The 20,045-nt window shown below is 40.1% G+C and overlaps 1 protein-coding gene across 1 annotated transcript in view; it reads right to left on the reverse strand.

Annotated features, from left to right (window-relative positions):
• Positions 1 to 20,045, reverse strand: part of b4galnt4a (beta-1,4-N-acetyl-galactosaminyl transferase 4a) — a 161,455-nt gene that overhangs the window by 4,216 nt on the left and 137,194 nt on the right. The window contains exons 9-18 of the mRNA XM_015338450.2: positions 17,502 to 17,568; positions 11,161 to 11,304; positions 10,330 to 10,439; positions 8,240 to 8,340; positions 7,256 to 7,329; positions 4,665 to 5,913; positions 3,434 to 3,795; positions 2,739 to 2,892; positions 1,538 to 1,610; positions 591 to 744 (exon numbers count right to left, since the gene is read on the reverse strand). Of these exons, the coding sequence (XP_015193936.2) occupies positions 591 to 744; positions 1,538 to 1,610; positions 2,739 to 2,892; positions 3,434 to 3,795; positions 4,665 to 5,913; positions 7,256 to 7,329; positions 8,240 to 8,340; positions 10,330 to 10,439; positions 11,161 to 11,304; positions 17,502 to 17,568 (2,488 nt within the window). The remainder of the gene's footprint in view (positions 1 to 590; positions 745 to 1,537; positions 1,611 to 2,738; positions 2,893 to 3,433; positions 3,796 to 4,664; positions 5,914 to 7,255; positions 7,330 to 8,239; positions 8,341 to 10,329; positions 10,440 to 11,160; positions 11,305 to 17,501; positions 17,569 to 20,045) is intronic.

Below are 20,045 nucleotides of genomic sequence, written 5' to 3' on the forward strand. Positions count from 1 at the left end.
AGCTGTCAAACACAGACACTAAGCTTCCAATTAATTTAAGAAATGCAGACTTCAAAGCTTTGCAAGACAACAGAGAGGCTCTGCTTGAAAGAAAAACTGAGTTTGGTGTTTGCATGTCACAAAGTAAATGTGCAATGTGTGCTCCTTGTTCTGGCAGGGTCATTATTTTAAAAAGTTTTCTTTCAAAACCAAATGCAATAATGTAAGGCCATAAAAAAGTCTAGGCATGGTAGTGACCGAATGAGTTTTCCAAATCAGGGCTCAGATAAAGAGCATTGTAACGGATTCGGGTTCTTGGGCTCGCTGCTCGCTGCTCGCTTCTTGTTAGTGCGTTAGTGTAAGGTCCTGTCAAACAAGCAACTATTGAGTCATCTTCGAATCCACATATGGCAATCTTTCCTAGTGTAAAATGTGCAAATTTGAGGAGGCCATTCAGCCCATCCAATTCATCTGGTAGATGGTTACATGATGCTATTCAGTTTTTGAGTGAGAATTTGAAGTTACAACTAACAGCCTTGTGAATTTAAACTCTAGATTGGGGTGAAATAGACAGACAGACAGTAAGACAGTGACCCCAGGCCAAGTGTTACCGTCAGGCTCTCTGGGGGAACTCCCACAGCCCAGCCTCATGACTATAGGAGCAAAAGCCAGCCGCCCCTCCACACAGTGCTTCCTGATGCTCTCCAGGATGTTGAGGGGGAAATGGATGTGGAGGTCGCACAGGAACACAATGCTGTGACTGTCCTGGAAAATCAGAGGTCGGACAACATCATTATTCTGCTCACAGTGCACTCCTTTCTAAAGTCTGAAGTACAGCTGATGGAACCCCGGATGAAAAGGACTGAATTGTGGCGCCCTGACACAGTGTGACAAGATATGGCATCAAAATCAAGCACAACCCGAGAGAGCTGGAATAGTGTCCACCCATGGAAACACAGCCTTGAGTTGATTTTGTATTGGTAAAGGCCAATGACACAGCTCTTGAAAACAGATCCCACCTTGCATTCTGCTTGTTGTCCTGTCTTAATCAGTCAATGTTTAAATCAGTCAATGACTGAAAGACTAGTTATAATAGTACTGTAATTATGAGGTATTCTAACAGTCTATGTCTAGGTGAGAAATTCTGCTTTACAATAACAGTTTTGACCTTTAAGTAATAGAATAACTTATGGTATAAAACTATCTGGAAAAACATAGAGAAATTCTTATACCTGTCAATTCCAAACCAAACTGAAAGCTGTCTGGATCATAATTATGACAGAACATAAACTGCTAAAACTGAAACTGCTGAGAATTCTAAGGAATAACATTTAATACTTGTACTGTACAGTACATGCTCTAAGCATTATCATTTGTCACATAACATTTTAAAATTAAATTGATGAAAAATTTAGAAAGCTACAGCAGGAAAATTAAATAAAAAGAACAGCTAATCTGTGTGATACAGGTCCATGCATTCCTAAAGAAGACTGTGATAGAACTAGAAGACATGATTACTGCACATATCAAAGCACCCTTACATTTGTCACTGGCTCACCTCAATGGTGTCTACTCCAATTTGCAAGCCTGCTGAACGTTCAAAATTTCCCTCCCGCCTCAAGTACTCATATCTAGTACAAAAGCAAGAACAAAAGATTGATTGGAACAAAATACAGTGCATGTAACATATCTGCTTTTGACAACATTTAAAATACACAGCACTGAGTAGAATCTAAATACACTCATAAAACACAGTGCAAAGGTAGCTCCGTTTTGTGCTTGCTTCATGTAATATGATAATAGCACAGGAACACCAAATAAAAATATCACAGAAAACAATAGATTAAATGTTTTTGTTGGAAAGGTAATATAATTAATAATTTATATTTTACACAGTCATTTACTATATGAAAAAATGCCCAGTTTTTAATAATCTTCATATTATCAACAGAGGAAAATAATTACTATAATGGAACAAGTAATAGATTTATTCCATGCTGAAAAGAGAAGAAAGAAAACACAACGTTTCGGCTCCACGGCCAACATGTTGTGTTTTCTTTCTTCTTTCTTTTTTGTGTTACAAATCAGCAGGTTTGGGTATTACAAATATGCCAGTAACAAGGATCTTTCAGCAGACCGTTGTACCAGGGCTGTTTCCAATATCTGGCAAAATGAAAATCACAAACCCATCCAAGAAAAGGGAAAACAAAAACTGAATCATGACACTACAGATAAAATTAAAATAACTCTGGACTATAAACTATAATTACAGCCAAACCCACTGAAGAGCTGTTACTGTAGGGCATATATTATCGAGGAAAATCAGAACTGCTTTAAAAAAAGACAGGTTTCATAGCACAAGAAACACAGAGGATTCCACATGCAGAGATAATAGTTAAAGTGAAGACTGGGGAATCTAAAATAATGGTCTAAAAACATGGTCTGAGAATTGGTCAATGAACATTAAATAATATAATGGAGAGAAATCTCTAACTGGATCGAGATAATTATGTCACAGAATCGATTAATTTTAATATTCTCATATATTTAGGAAACCTGTTAAATTTGTCCAAGACATAAACTAGGGATAGTTGCTTAATACTGCAGGAAAGAAACTTTTCTGAAGCATTTACAAGGTCCACTGTATACTAATTATTAAATGTTAAATATTGGATTTTTAATCTTGATTCTGAGCAGTCCTGAGAGTCCACTACTTTTGGAGTTATTTCCCATAGGAGGCCTGAGTCATGCTACAGCACCTTGGCACTTTGCTGTCCTTCAGAGCCTGTTCTACATCCATGTCTTCACTCTGGAAGTCCACAATGATGATGTTGAAGTTGTCATCCTTGGTCTCGCTGTGCAGGTACTCCATGTCATTGATGAACTGCTGCACCCAGCGGGCCTGGTTCTTCACTAATGGAGAAAAGGCAGCAGAGCAATCTTACAACAGACAGGTGCCTCACACTGCCTAGATCACAGAGAGCAGATTCAGTCCTGCAGGACTTCATGAAGTCTGTTCAAGTCATCAGTCGTTGAAGACTTGGGAATGTTTCCCAGTTCCTGATGTTTTAAGCATGAAAAATATAACAGTGAAACAGACTGGCTGAAACTGGAAGGAAACCAGATGTCAGAAGCCCTCCAGGTCTGGAATTTGAATTTATATGGGGGAATCATATTCTGCTGAAAGAAAATTTTTCATTACTAAGACATGGAAGCTGTGTAATGATGTCGGCCTAGTCTTTTATATAGTGAAACCCTCCTTAATCACCACAAATCCCAGTCTGGCATATTCTGATACCCCACAAGGCCCATGCTAGAGGGCTTTCAGCCATACTGTATCGAAGGAAGCAAGCACAAAGAAACCAAGCAAGATGTCAAGCAGCCAGGCTAAAAAAAATCCACCCTGTGCTTTTCTGCTATTGCTGCTTGCCACACATCACCCAGGAGTCAGTACCTGGCACGACAAAGTGCACCATAACGTCGTGCCTCCACTGCAGCATGACCGGCTGGCACAGCAGGGGTTTGGTGTAGGCTGTGTTCCACTGGGTGGTGGTCCGAGGAGGGCCGTGGCCGGCAGGGGCGGAAGCCGTGGTGGTGGTGGTGGTGGTGGTGGTAGAAGGTGAGGCGGTGGCGGCCCCCTCTTCCCTCTCCAGACTGTCCTCCTGCCGCCGGCGGTGCAGCAGCAGGTACACGTACTCCGACAGCCGGACCACCCTCTTCCCGCGCTCCATCAGCTCCAGCTCGACGAGGTAGCGGTTCCCCCGAGCCGAGTCCCGCCGCTTCTCGACGTTGATGATGCGCAGGAGGGTGTAGATCCTGCTGGGAGAGGAGAGACTCAGGCAGGGAGCCTGGGAGCCGCCGCGCTGGAACCTAGCAGCGTGTGTCTAAAAGTCGGGTTGAACAGGGGGTTTGAGTGCAAGCTTCAGTGTAAACATTTAAATTGGGGGATGGTTCTTAGCAAAATTAGCAAAATACAAATTAAGACCCATTATCTCTCATGTTCACAACTGCACTGTGAAATCCAGTAGCATATCTCAGAATTTTTTGAGTAAGAAAAATGTGCAGATCTTTCTAATTCTACAACATTCCAATTTTTGCCATTTTTTTCAGCATTTACTCTGCTTATTAGAATATATAGTGTACACTGCTGTGCAAGTCTTGGGCATTTTGCAGTTTTCTGTACATTCAAGTCAATGCTTTTCCCTCATCATGGAGAAACCTTCTGCTGAAATTGTAGCCATTTTGTTAGGTGACTTGTGTTTTAGCCATGAAACTAATAGTTAATCTTGATCAAAAAGCAGCCTTATACTGTAGCTTTATAGATGTGTAGACAGGAGAAACTGTAAGTTGCAAGGCACACCTCAATAATGAGTAGAAAATGTGATGGGTTACCTACTACTACACTTCACATTGGTGGTTGATGCATAGTTTTCTTCGAGTCAATGTGATCATCACCGTGTTTCTTCCCATCAACCCATCAATTTTCCAAATGTGGAAATTGTCGATGTTTATATCTCATTAATTACAATGTCTAAAATGTCCAAGATCTTTTGCACAACAGGATACATTAAGAGGGTAACTGATCAATGCAAACTAAACTCCAACGTTTACAGAGTTATTGCGAAAGCCAAACCCAGTGCACACTCTCAGTTATCGGATGCACTCCTGACCTCTCCCTGCCTCACCCTCCATTCTTTTCGTTCAGCTTCTCCATGTACTGTGCGAGCACATCCACCACCTCGCTCTCGCCGAGCTGTAAGTTGCCCGAGACGTTGCAGCGCAGGTCGTTCCAGTCAGAGCGCAGCAGCTCAAAGTCCATGGTGTTGACGGAGAAGGTGCGCTGCCAGTTAATGGCCTCTTCCGCCCAGCTCAGCTGAGGATCTGGCTCCTCGTAGCTATAATCTGAGAGCCCCCCTTCTTCGGGCTCCGTCTCAAACTGCTGCGACTCTGTGATCTCCGACGTCTTCATGTAGGATGTCACTCGGGCTTCTGTTGGAAGAGTATTCTCCGAGGAATTGAAGTCCTGGACTCCTGGGTTTCCTGTGGTGGGCTGAGAAATCTCTTTAATACTGGCGGACATGGTTCTAGCAGATACAGGAGTTATGCCCCGGGGCTCCTCTTTTTTATGGGCCTCCCTCACTGTTGCCTTGGATACTTTGCGAGCGGCCTGCTTGGTGGAGTTGTTGCTCAGCCAGGAGGCCTTGCTCTCTCTGAAAAACGACTTGGCTCGCAGCTGGGAGGCGCTCACCAGGCCTTTGCCTCTCAGCTTGGAGTTCAGATTCACCAGCTTCGTGGTTTTGCCATTCTGATACAGGAAAACGCCCGGGAAGACTTCTCGTGGATGCCGGGGAGCCGTGGTCTTTCTGTTGGATCGAAGCCTGGTGACGTAGATTTTGTTCTGGTCCCGCTGGCGGTCTTTTTTATCGTTGACCACTGGGCTTTGGCCTGCATGGGCTGAGTTGTTCAGGATTTGCTTGGCTCTACTAGTCAGCGCTGAAATGGAGTTCTGGGGAAGAAAAAGGGCAGATTTACCATGTCTAGGAACGGCAGCCACCAATGGTTCAACCCCCTTCTTGCTCCGCTCATCCAGAGCAGTCCTGATCCAGGATAGCGATTTACCACGGATGACAGTGGGCTCATTAAAGTCCATAACTTCACGGTCATCACGAACACCACCCACAGCACTGTCACTGGTTTTCTGTCTTTCTCTATTATTGACCCCCTTGCCCTGGAAGGTCTTCTTTCCGTGTTTAAAGTTATAGTCATCAACACCATCACCATAGTCAGCTGTGGTAAGAGAGACAGGCTTCCTTGTGGGCTTTGCAGATAAGTGCTGGTTGCTGAGGCTGCCATTGACTTTTCTCCTAACTGGCTGGTTGTCAATAGGTAAAGACTCATCTTCCGGGTCCACCCCTTCCTCCTCCTCAAGGAAATCTGGACACAACCAACAATTCAGAATCATTATGGAAAACCAATGCAACAAGCTAGACTAACTTCAACATTCAGATTTCCTTCTAGCATTTTACTGAATGTTCCTGCTGACATTGACTCTTCTGTCCATCTAATTACACCCTTTTATCCCATCCCTAACTGCTAGACATAGATCATTGGAATAAAAAAGAATTCCAACAGGAAATTGCATTTAAAAAAGCATAAGCAGTTCTCTTTTCTAACAGAATCATAACAATTCATAATGAATACACATTTGTGAAACACTGGACAGAGGTATGCCAATTAATTATTTTTTGAAATAAAGACATTTATTGTAGCAAATTGTTGGTCACATAACACATAAAATGAAGATCTTTATGTTGTAATTTTCATTGTAGTTTACAGCATTTCATTCCTGTTAACTCATTTACATTCTTGTATGCAATACATTCATTCTTTATTTAAATGAAAATGTAATGCTTAGCCATAATTAGAAACACGATCAAGGTAAGCTGTTATGCAGGCTACATGTACAGTACGGTAGATACATTATGCACCAACTAACATCATGGCAATCACATAACACCACTAGATGGCTCCCTGGTACCATCTACACCACAAGTCAAAACAGGCTTTTGGAGGCTCAGTATAGTCAGTGTTATTTCTATTCTTTTTGATAGTGTTTTCAAAAATGTTCCACCTTGTTCAATGATTGTGCCCTGACTCTCTTTGTCTGGGCTGTTGCCTCCTTCTCCTGTCCTCGGAGAAAAGGAATTGCATCTGAAGGATAAACTGTCATGAGTGTGACAAGTACCGAGGTTGGCAAAGTACCGTAGATGTCTCTGTTATGCACAGCAATTTCACTAGCCTGGGTGATCCGTGACTCCTGGAAGCAAACATTGATCAGGACTGATTTCTTCATGCAAGCTCGGTAAGTACCCAGTCTGTACTGTGTAAACACCATACACATCTGAAACCTCTCCGCAAGCCGTAATATTCCTCTATTTGCCATCTTAAGCTATTCATCTGCTCTTTCCGTGACCAACACTGCCTACACGTTTCTCACAGACAGTACATCCAGTGCTCTGCTCTCTTTTAGCATTGATTCTGTAGCCACACTGCCCGTTGTTGTAACTGTTAGTATTCACACTTATGCTTAAGATAAATTAGCAATAAAAATGTTTGGTGAATACTGATTACATACTGAATACTGTAATACTGACTGCATATACAGTAGCTGTTTACAATGCTATTAATGAACAGGGCAGCTGTAATAATCGTGCTTAGTGCATGCTTTGCATGTTATCGCTGTTTAATAAATGAAGGCCATGCTGAGAACAATCACCTTCTGGATTGGGAAAGAGGAAGGGTCTATCATCCTCTTCTTCATCCATCTTCATATACTTGTAGAAGCCAAATCTGTAAAAATCAGGGCATGTACAGAAGATAGATGTTAATGCTGAATACTCTGTATGAGCCACTTAATCTACAATTCATTGGTTACTTGTTTGGTAAGAAAACTACATGAATGACTTTTAAAACGTGTTGGCAGGTTGTGATATAAAATAAAAAATTAGATTTTTCAGCAGCCTGCTTTATTTGTCCCAGCTGTGTCCTATCCCCGTTTCCCTATTTAAGCCCGGCGTCTCCGTAGTTCTAAACTCAGTGGATGCCCAGATGCCGGGATGCCCGGATGCCTGGAAGCCCACCTACCACCGGGCACAGGCTTCACCACGGCGTCCTGACCTACTGAGTCCGGGGCTCGGAGCGCCTTGTCCCGTCAAGCTTTTAATTATCTGTGTTCCTAGTTCCCTGTTCCCGAGTTCGCCTTGGATGGATCTCCCGGCACCTGGACCTTGGCCTTCCTTTGACTGGTGCGCCTGCGCTCCCCCCATGCACCAGTTCACTTTTTTTGAGGACAGTAATTGTACAGTACTCTGGAACTGCCAGGGAAATGATTTATTATTTGGTAACATCAGGGCATTGCATTTCCTTTTCCACAACAAGGGTTTGCCAAATTACTATGACAGCCTTTATACACCTGAGCTTTTATAGCTCACAGAATAAATTCCTCAAGCCTGACATCTGTCTGTAAAGCTGTTTCCTGATTTGAATGATTTAATGATCATTTTATGTTTTAGTAGCAATTTACTTCTCCATCAAGTATAAGCCAACGCTTGGCTGATCCCTGCGTTGCGCAAGGGTTTGATCCTCTCCAGTGATTTTGCTTTAACAGTGCTCTATCACAACCTGCAGTTCACATTCAGAAATAATAAGGCACCAGCGTCCTAGACACCAAATGCTAAAAGGAGCAATTGCGAACACTCACTTCTCCAAATAAATAGGTGACTCCCTGTAGAAGCACTTGTTCTCTCTCTCCATGTGAGTCAGTCGGGTAAAGTCATTAGGATACACAAAGGACAAGTACACCTGAGAGTAGAATACAGAGCAGGTACAGTGTCAGCAGAAGCCTGAGAAGACCCAGCGGCAGACGAGAGCTACAGTACCTTAGTTTACATTTTGCTTGAGTCTTTTGCAAACAGAGCAGCAAAAAGATATGATTGGATTAGTGAGGACAGTATCAACAAACATCTAATCAGTGCAACAGAATTTATATATTCACTGTCTGTGTTTAATAGAAGCTGCAAGGTCAAATATTTTCATCTATCTCTTAAACACAATGCTGATTTGGAATTTTGTTCTTATCATTTAATAATGACAGGGAAGCTCAAAATACAGGGAGACAAAAAAGAAATGTGCAAACATCATTACTGTATGTGTCAGACGTTCCTTCATAACAGCAGTGATTAAACATATTAATAAACTAATAAGCATCTAACTCATGTGCTAGAAACAATTTATCTCTATTTCAATAAGGAACAGTCTCATAAAATATAACACCAAGATAATTTAAGATAATTTTATGAAACTTAAAAATTCACCTAAAATAATATTTAGCCTTAGTTTTCTGAATGCAAGACACAACATTTGCACTTTTTATTGTAATAATAATTACAAACCACACTATAATTCACGCACTTTTAAAACCCTAGGGAGGCAACAACATTCTGGTCTGGATGCCAATCAGAAAATACAACTTTTGAATGAGTGCTGTAGATAAAGAAGGAAAAACTGATCTACCATTAAAGTGTCTGGAAGCTTCACTCTTATCTTCAGGGAACACTGAGTGGTTTAGTGCAAGCATCTTGTTTGTATTCAATTATATTTCTCCATGCACTATGATTAATTGGCTCGGATGGAATTAGCTTCCATAATACATGTAAATTTGTTTTTGGTGAAGAATGCTCTGTAACATACAATATGCCAAACGGATTTCACTCTTTAAAGCAAAATCACTCATCTTAAAGAGAGAAAGCCAAGAATGTTCTACATTCATTATCAAGAAGAGGACAGTGATTGTGTTTGAAACAGTCTACAGGGTATAATCTTTATGCAAACATGCAGAGAATTAGAAATAGAATAGTTTGATCATTTAAAGTTGAAACATAACATTGTTTGAGCCCTCAATCCCTTACAGTATTTCTTTATGATATGCTGTCAGTCGAGCCCTTTTAGTTTGATACACCAGAATTTGCATTTAAGTGATCTCTGATTTTCTTTAGATGTATACATTCAGTTTTGATTAGAATAATTCCATGTATTTGTATGGCACTTTGCAAAGGGCTTTATTTATAGGAGAAGGCCCACTTCTGCACCTGCCTTGATGACATGCAGCATCCAGTTCAGTCCTTGCATCCCCACAACACAACAGATCAGATGCAAAGAGTGCTATGGAATCTCTAATGGTCACGTAGTAATCAAGACCTTGGTTTAATGTCTCATCTGAAGGACAAACTCACTTACACAAGCCTGTCCCCTGTCTCCATACTAAATCCTTGGTGCAAAGTGGAAAGACCTAACCCCTATGGTCCAGCTCCACTGTGTACAGTGGTAGCCTGAATTTCCTTCGAGATCTCCCATCACATGACTGACAGGGCCCAAACTTGCTTATCCTCTCAGATCTGAGAATATAATAGCTTTTTAATGTATTAGTTTAAAACCCTATTAATCCAAAAAAATACATCTACCTTAAGCTGTTCTTCACATTTCGTCTTTGTTAGAAACATGGATTGCGTTAATTAAAAAAAGATTAAAGGCAAACAATTTCCCCTGGTATCCCTAAATCATGAATATAATAATTAAAATATGCTTTATCGTGAACTATTCTATTCTCTAACATTGTTTGTTCTCTAATTCCATTTCTTAAGAACATCAACAAAATGTTCATGGTGCAAATCCAACAGCTTGTAGAGCTCTTGGATATTATTACTTTCATATCCTCGGCCTTGCTGGCTACCTGTTTTATTTCTCAGAAGGCCGTCTGTGTGGAGTGAACTCTCGTGTACGGTAAGTACTCACAAACTGCAGTCCTTGGTAGCGGGCGATGGGGAAGTCCTTGACAACGTATGTGGGGGAGTACAAGCAGGCAGGAAGTATGTTCTCCAGATGGGAGGGGTCTATCATTGGAGCTGCAGGATGACAGCAGGAAAATGAACATTTAACAGTATTAACCTACATGGAAGGGAAAACAGTTACTTGAATGCCAATGGGGGGATCAATAAATAGCACAATTGGTTATGCATAAAATAACCATTTTACATTGAAAATGTGAGCCCTCGTGTTTTGGTGCATGTTTTGAATGCTATATACTGTAAATTTACCACTGTTGCCGTTAAGCTTAAAAATGGTGAAATGATGGCACTCTTGTGACAATGTTTTATTTCACAAGCATTTCACAGTTATGCAATGTGTAGTGTAATATACAGTAAACCAGTATGGTAGCATATTTTATCCGTTTACTATTTGCTTACATTTCCTTTTATTTAATGTATATTTTGATGATCTACAGTATGATTAAAGCTGTATGATTAACAAAACACTATAGTCTTAAAAAATACATTGCATTTTAAGAAACAGTATCTAGGAGCACTCCAGATGCTACTTCATTTTATTAAATACTTATCAACAATATGAGCAAACAAACTCTTTTTTTTCCTAAGAAGACAATTGCTCACTAGTATCGATACATAAGTGAATAATTCATAATGGATATTAAAGAGTGTGTGTGCTTCTTAATTCTGATTCTACGGAGGTGACATTGTGACAATGCTGGATGTGAAAATGAGCAGGGCTCACTGGGCTTCATGAGGCAGATGGCTGTTTCCTGGCCACAAGCAGCACAGTACTCACTGCTGAAGAAGGTGTCACGCGGGTCTGGTTTCAGCATGTCAGCACTGTGTTGGCTTGCTGCTGACGCCTCTTTAGCTGACCTGACACGGCTGGCAAAGGTCTGAGGGATGTGACCCACGCTGTTCATCTTTAAGGAGGACTCGTCTGAAATCACCACAGAAATTCGAGACACAGAGTTCACAATAATGCAGAGACGTTTCTCCCCTCAGTAGATTGTATCATCATAATGTTTCTATTTCTTAACTGCTGTTAGGTGGATGGATCTTCTATTAAACCTCTAAAATGATCTTTCCTGATCAGTAAGTAGCTTTGCAATTCTCTAATTGGTAGACATTTCACAGGTGCTGGAAAATATGAGGAAAAGACATACTGTATGTAAGAATGATACCTGCAGAAAAATGTGCTGGGGCAGCTCTGAGCAGCTCAACAAGTTGCAGCACCTGCCCATGCAATGGTTGAGCCCCATGGTCCAGATTATATTTGTTCAGGCCTGGGCCACTAGCTGACTTTGACTGGGATCGTCCCCAGCGGTTGCACTTGGGCTCCAGAGCTGATGGGCACTTACGAGTTTGCACTACCTGAGCTGATTCAACGTACTGGCAATTAGTATTGGAAGGGTATAAAAATAATCGTTGAACCCTATTTTCAGTACCAAAGTATACAATATATTCTTAAATTTTAACTTCAAATGCTTTCAATCCAAATTTGAATTCACACTGGCAGCATGGTAGTGCAGAGGTTAGACATGCTGCATCATAGTGCTGGGACTCAGGGTTCAATTCCAGAGCTGGTGTGCCATCTATGTGGAGTTTCTGTAGTTCTCCACATGTTCATGTGGGTTTCCTCCGCGTGCTCCAGGTTTGTCCAATAAAGACATACTGGGAAGTTAGCTGGCTTTTGGCAAAAGTGGCCGTGCTGGGTGTGAGCGTTTGCGTCTCTGTCTGTGTCTCCCTGCCGTGCTACGGACCCCACCCTGTGCCCGTTGCTTGCGGAGGTAAGCTCTGGCTCTCCTGCGGTCCTGAAATGGATGTAATTCTAATGAACTGCATTAGAAAATGGATGTGTGGATTTATATTCTTAATATGACACAAAAATGAGATAGGGTTATTTAAATAAATTTTGCATAGGGAATGTTCAATTTTATTTGGCTGTTTACATATCTCTTACTGGAAGATGTCCTGTCATGCTTAGATGTCTTCCTGGTGATGTTAACACACACATTAACTGTCAGGCTGAATAGTTGAATAGTTCTTTTTTTCTTTTTAATTCAACATATAGAGAGTTACTAAAAGCCACAACTGTGACAAAGAGAAAAAGAAAGTTCTATGAAGAAAAGAACATTCTTTAAATAACTTATGATCTAGGATTCAGGGAATACGGCTCACCATCTCATTAAAGCGATATAAAGAAAACTGGTTTCTCAGCAGAGTATCAATGATAATCACACAGAAAGATATATTACGGTGGAGGCCAGAGAGTAAACTCAAAGGAATTACATGTACTCAGGAGTACTGTGGGAGATTGCAACTGTATATATGGAGCATGCACTAATGTCCCTCTCTATAAATAACATAATATTGTACACAGGAGTCTAGGTGTTCCACTTCCCTTTCAAAGCATGCTAGCAGGTGCTAAGGGAACAGATCACCTCTCTTCACTCTAATCCACTTAGTTACACCAAGGCATGAAAACAGGGGGAACTCATTCAAAGCTGTTCTTTTTGTTCTGAAATCTCTCTACAAACTGTCTTGCTGGTGTGAGTGGACAAAACGGGGTTTAATTAATGTTATTGATTGGTTTCGAGCCTCGGGGTTATGTGAACAGAAGTATGATTTATGGAGCAAGTCTGGAACCTGATGGAAAAAGATGTGTATAATTAAGAAGAGAGCAAGACAGGGTTACGAATTGAAGGCGACTAAAGGGAGCAAATCAAGCAAAGGCCTTGCAGCACTTTTTAATAGAAAGGACTCTGGTGGAGTAAAAAAAAAGAACTTGGGAGGCTGATGGAGAATCTAGGAAAAGTGCCCTTAACTGGCAAGATCCTTTGAAAAATAATGATCTTCCTACTGCTGTCAGGCTTGTTCCACCAGCTAACTGCCCCTAATAAAAAAGTATATACCCCATCCATTGATTTCAAAGGCCAGGTTTTGAGGAACACCAGACAGTGATCAATAGTGCTGAGCTGAACTATTTCACATAGGTGAGCAATAAGGAGGTGAAGAGTGTGTCTAATTAACTGTACAGTATTCTGCCTTTCTGAACAAGTCTCTAGAGCTACAACATAACAGCAGGAACCACTAACTTCAACAAAGACAAGGATGGCTGATTCTTGGAAAAGGAAGGATTACTGCACCTGGGGAAAATGCAGTACTACATGACAAAACTATAAGCAATTCACCTCTAAATCAAATTGCACTCTAAATTAAAGAAGCAGCTCTTATCATCTTCATGTTCCAGTTTTCATTTCTGGACTGTTGCACATCCTACTGCCTGTGGTCTCCAGGATTAGCTCAGGTGATTTCCTCCTAAAGCAATACTTATTAAGCTTGGAAACTTTCCAATGACAAACAGGCCTTGAAAAAGACTTCTCGAAGGAAAGCGAATTACAAAGGAAAGCAACTCACTGATGCCCCTGATTAAGATCACCAATGGCATACACAGCGGCAATTTAATTCCCCCAGTATTTCCCTAATATCAAGTGCTTTTTACTCCCAAAAATGTAACTACAGTTAGCAAACAAATTATTTCATGACGACTGGACTTTGCAGTCGGTATTACAATATGTCTATAAAGTAGCTTATCGGAAGTGCTTGATAAGTGGCTGGTTATCTTTGGATGTTTAACATGTTTTCGTTTCATAACAGCTGTGCCTGAGAGTCTACAGGAAAACACAATTCACTTCCAGACTCATAAGATGAAAAGAAATTAATCTGTGACTGAATCGGACGCACTTCTTGATAACGGGAGTTGTGACTGAAAATGTGGTGGAGGCTCAGTCACTGAAGGTGCTCTGTAAGAGCTTTGATGGATAAAACCAGACGCCAGTGATTTCCCCCCTGACACGAACGCAGATGTGAAGAATGAGGTGTCGAGGAGGAGCAGCTGTGATCCTCACTGTTTAACCTATTGGTTTTCTCCAAGCAGGGGGATAAAAAGAGGCCGGGTGGGAGACAAGAGGAGACGCCACAAGAAGCAGGAGGGAAAGAACAGAGCAAGAAGAGCAAGCCATACGACACCGACATGACCCTGTGTCTGTAAACAAGTAGAACTGAAGGGAAAGCCACAGAGAGACTCTCTCAGTGACTCTAGGTTCTCTCTTTATGCACTGATTATCGTTGGTGCTTATTATTCTGAAACTTAGTACTTGAGTGAGCCCTCAAGTAAAGCTTTTGAGTGAAAGAAAGCTGTCTCATCGCTTGGCCTGGTTTCTTCCACTTCCCCATGCTGTGGTGGAGTTCTGAGATCATTTAGCCGCTTACTTACCATTTTGTTATTTGTTATTGTCCAAATGACAGAAAAAAGACCCAGGGGGCCCCTATAATTTCAGTGTGCTCTAAATCAATACAAATAATCGCAAACCAAAATTGCAAGACAAAATGGAAGCTTTGCTCAAGACTGGTGGTTCTTACTTCAGATGACAAATTTGTGACAGTTTACACACACACAAATCTTTACTCTAGTGATTGTTCAGACAGATTTGGTGAAAATGGAAAAAAAAAGATGTTATCAATAAGTAGGCCTTGGGACAGTGAAGGCCAAAGCCATTAGGTAAAACTCATTCACGGATTTAAAAGCATCACTAATAAAGTTGGACTAGTCTAACTGACACGTAGGCATAGGATAATGTAACACATCTATTCTCTTTCAAGGAAACAGCCTCTTAGGTAATTAGCTATAGTGTGACCCTCCACAGTGTATCCATAAGTGCTCAGACAAAGAACTGGTCACACGAGCAACAAGCATCGATTGTGTCACCCTCTCGGGGGACTCAGCCCTCTGTGCCACAATAGTGAGCAGAAGGTGATTAATGATGTGTACATGCTGCCGATACTCAATGCCATAATGAACAATCTGGGGACTGCACAATAATGTTTCAAGTTTGCTGCACGGGTCCCTGAACCCCAGAGCTTGTTAACTTCAGCTCAAATTAAAAGCAGGGCATTAAAAAATGCCAAACATCACTCAACTCTGGCAATAATTAAAATAAATATCGCAGGTCCCTGGAGCATTGTGCTTCCCCACCGAAGAATTTATGTAAATCTGCAGCAAGGCATTCTAATCCACAGAATTTAGTATTTAACAGAGGGACATTTCTGACACCAAGGAGCTTTAGGGAAACCCGAGGGCAAGCACACCAAATCCAGTGGTTTGAAGCAACATCGTTAGATATTGCAGATCAGTTAAGGTTCTGAATTGAAATGCTGTGACTGCTTTATTATTTACATAAATCATGGCTTAAGAGATACATCCCTTTCAAAATAGGCAAACGTGTTATACTGATGCTTGATTTTCTGTTTTTCATTTCCTGATAAGAGTACTGATTTATTGAACACTTATGGATAAAAGCAGGTTCATGAAAAGTTCTACTGTATAATTCTGAAAAATATATAGAAAAGAACACAGAATACGGGTTACAAAATGTAATATTTTAAAGGTTACGTGGATGCATAAATTCAGGTTCTAAATCTATTTACTATATATAATGACAAAAATCAAAGTTTGTTGTTGTACTAAACCGCTCCTAAAACTGTATCAACAACAAACATATCTGTAAGAACATACTGGTTAACATCTGAAAATTTCTTTTTGACATTTTTTTCTGTACTATTTCTCTACAATACTCAATCATCCAGTTTCTAATAACAGTCACACTGGCTGCTGAGGCAGAGATGCATATGGGCAGGGCTATTAGTATAGAGATTGATTAACATGCATTTCATCAAATACACTTTGACTTTATTTACTAATATAACAAATGTAACCAATGAATTAATGCACGCATGAGCAGGGTAAAATGTGCTCTGTATACCCAGGCAGATACAAATCACTTAGAGAAATCAACAGCATTTTAGAAAAAAAAAATACTCAGCTAAAAAACCTCCAGTCTCCAAGTGAGATCATGCTGCAAACGAAAAAATAATAAAGCTCCAAAGAAATGTGTGGGTTTAATGATAAAAAACTGAAGTACAAAAGCTCATTATAAATCTGAACTGTTCTCCTTTCTCTGCTATCTGGCTTATTAAAATGAAAGTCATTTCAAATGAACTTCAGTACACAGGAAAATTGTGAAATGTGCCACTCTTTAAGAGCAATGTAATTTAGTTTCAATAAAAGTTAACATTCTTTGCCTGGGGGCTCAGCGCTCTATGAACTGAAGCATTGGGAAATTACTGGTATTAAGATTCATATGTTATGCACTGCTTTTTCTGTATTATTATTTTAAGCTTTTGTCTTGTAGCCATTCCCTTTTGCGTTGTTATACTAGAGCGCTTCTGTGGTTTTATTACTTTGTGTTTACAGGACAGGTGGCACAATCTTTTTCACATTTGACCTGGATGCTGCTTACAGAAGAAGAAGCTTCAGCAGAAAAGCATACAACCTCAGCATGCCGATCTTCTGTTTCTTCCTAATTACACTTGAGATTGATTTTTTATTGTAGCATTTTATGCCTTATAAGAGTACATTTTGGTTCACAGAGTCACTTCCCAGCTTTCAGGAATTTTATGACTGTATTCTACCTTCTGTATACTGTATATTATATTTACAGCATTCTGTATGTACTGTATGTTATTTGCCAAATCATATCCAATACATACAGTACATAATCTTATAAAAAGAGAAATTACAAATTTGGAAATGGAAATAGAGTAAATTCTTGTTTACGAGTTTATAATCAAAGATTGGAGTGTTTTTGGGCAGGTGTCTCAGATTCATTTCATAGCAATATGTGGGGTATGAAGATTAAGTCAATTTTAAAGAATAACTGTCCTGACATCTGTGCTAAAACTATGGCAACTTTCACAATTCTTATTTTTTTCAAAGACAATTACAGGCACTTCTATACATAGAAAGAGAGAGGATATATCCAACACAGCTATACATGGTGCCTTTGAGCTTACCTGAATTTCACAAAGCATGAAAACTCAGAACAAACTGCCCTGTTTGTGTGGTAAGATCTCTGCTCTTTCACTGACAATTTGTATATAATTTGTGTTCTTTAATTTACTCCCTATATTCTTTGGCATCCAAAACTAAACGCAGACAAAGGTAAAGCTCTCCCTCGGGGAGACCAAACCTCACTCCCTAGCACCCCATCTCCCATTCCCAGTCTGGTGGTTTACCTGTGTACAGCGAGATGTATGCTGAATCAATTATTTCAAACTTCAGGCCTGGGAGAAACGGACGCCACTGAAACAGAGAAAAAAACATACACAGAAAAGTTGATAGATATAAAGAAAAACAACCCACTATCTTGCTCCTGACTGAAGATCACAGACCAGCTGTTTTCATGTACAGCATGGTTGGTTTGACAGAAGGTTGAGGTCAGGCCTTGTTTCAAGGTGAAGAAGGTCCCTTGTTCTGCTATTCCTACTGTATCTTCAAGAAGCTAACACTGTGAAAAGTGGACATAATTCATTCCTTGACAGAGAGCTTTCAGGACAGAAAACAGGTAATACTTATTTACACAGGCTGATCGTAGAAGCATGGAACCAAATGTGTTGAACTTATCATTCTGTGATCATAAAGAAGTAAGCTGACATCAGGCACAGGTCAGAGGCAGTAGCAGTAAATATTTTATTGGTGTAATCAGTCATTCCAAGGTATTCCAAGGTATTGTCCAGTATCAAGGGCAATATAGTAACCTTGCACATTTATCCACAACATGAAATTTCTGCTGATCAGATCACATTCTTTATCCATCCAGGAGGCAGGGACAATGAGGTAGTCACAATTTTAGTCTGGTAGTCACGATGAAAGCCATAATTAGCAAGCAAGAAAAAGTTTCTTCTTAACTTATCTAATTTCTGCTCAGCAATGGTTACTTTCTTCCTAAGACAGAGGAAGTTGATACAAAAACAGTTCAGCAAACACTAATGTTCAACAAATCAATTTATAAGGTGTAACCTCTGCCGTTTTTTAAGCAATTGGATAATTTCTAGAAATTCCCTCTAAAGTACAACTTTTACATTTATTGGCAAACACTGTTTTGATTTTGCTAGAGCTACAGGCCTATTCAACCCTTAGTTCTGTAGATTTAATGCAGAGTGGACATCACGTCCTTGCTCCGGCACAAACCAGAGAGGATCACGTTAAATCATTCTTGCTTCCTACGGACATATTTAAAGCAGCTGTGTAAACCACTGCAGTTTAACTTTCTTACCAGCGATTACTGTACCACCCCAATAACTACAATTGGTCCAAATATGCCTGGCAGTTACGGTGCCACATCTCATTACAGCAGACATAATCACTGAGGACAGGCCATTTATGGAAAGGGGATCGAATAACAAACACTATTTCACCATACACAAAAGCAGTGAAGAAACAGAGCTAAGAAAAAAAACATCTGGGAAAAGTGATATTCTGATATTGCTTTATGTCTTACCAGTAACATATGCTTTTTGAGGTTTATGTGTTTTTCCTGTCATTCCAGCACCACTTTGTATTGGCCGTGCTAATTATCTTTGACCTCTTACCAGAGAGAGACCGTAGGGAGAAGCATGAAAAATGTTTCCAATACTCCCATGTGCTCTTTGATGCACCTGAGAAGCCAAGGCTGTTTGATTTGACTCTTCCCCACAGTGAATGAATGTGAGTGTCACCATAACAGCTGAGGCTTTTTGACAGTGAAGTGTCCTCTTGAAACGAACACTCTTATAGCCAAAGGGAAGGGCATACAGTAAGTGCATAGAACCAAGCATAAAACAGCAAACAGGACACAGTGTTTGATATGATGGACAGTCAGCTTTCACCACTGGGGTCTCTGTGACCCCTGTGTCCTTCATAGCGATCTGTTAGGAGAAGTATTCTTCAGAACATACAGTATACTGTATACAGTATGTTGAAATCTTTAAAAAGCAGCATCTTTAAAAAGATTCATAGAATCACATTAGAGTAGGTAATGCAACAAACAATGAAAATACAGATACAAAATACTCCATTATAGTTTTTTGTCTCGTAATTGCATGTCACTGATTTGAACCAGTGATGAAACAGTAAGACAAACACAGTGCCTGAAGTGGAAGACAGATTATGATCTAGGCTTTTAAAAGGAGTACACCCCATTATCAGATACTGTAGGCAGCACTGCCTCTGAAATGAAGAAAAGCCATTTCAGCACAGATTCCCTGATTTCACAGCATTTACTATTCTCCTGATTGCACAGACCTCTTCTTGCTTTTCAAGGTCACCTCATTGGGGGATCAATACATACAGTTCCTCCAAGATGATAGATTAAAAAGAACTATATACTGTAGCTATTTTGGCACACTTAAGTACTAAGTGACCAGTGGTGAGACTGTATGGTCTATCTTGGCATTATTAAGCCTTATGCAATAATCAAAGCAAAGTACAAAATTAACAGTACAGGAATTCTAATAATAGTAGTTATAATTACTTTGTTAGACTAGCAAACTCATATCATTTCATAATTATGGAAGTGTTTGATATTTCAGACTAGGGACTTAAAAGTTATCCTTTGTTTATAATTCAAAAAGTGCATTAGCATTTAAAAGAATTTATTTAGAAAATGTGGGTGGTTCAGATGTTTGTAAAAGCAGTAGGACTCCATTGAGGCTAAAGTTCTGTTAAAGTGTTTGATAGTCTTTTAATGAGATTCACATACTGTACAAAGTGTTTGCTCTAAAATGAAATATTAGATGTGT

The sequence above is a fragment of the Lepisosteus oculatus genome, chromosome 21 (assembly GCF_040954835.1).
Source record: "Lepisosteus oculatus isolate fLepOcu1 chromosome 21, fLepOcu1.hap2, whole genome shotgun sequence".
In the NCBI taxonomy this organism is placed as follows: domain Eukaryota; kingdom Metazoa; phylum Chordata; class Actinopteri; order Semionotiformes; family Lepisosteidae; genus Lepisosteus; species Lepisosteus oculatus.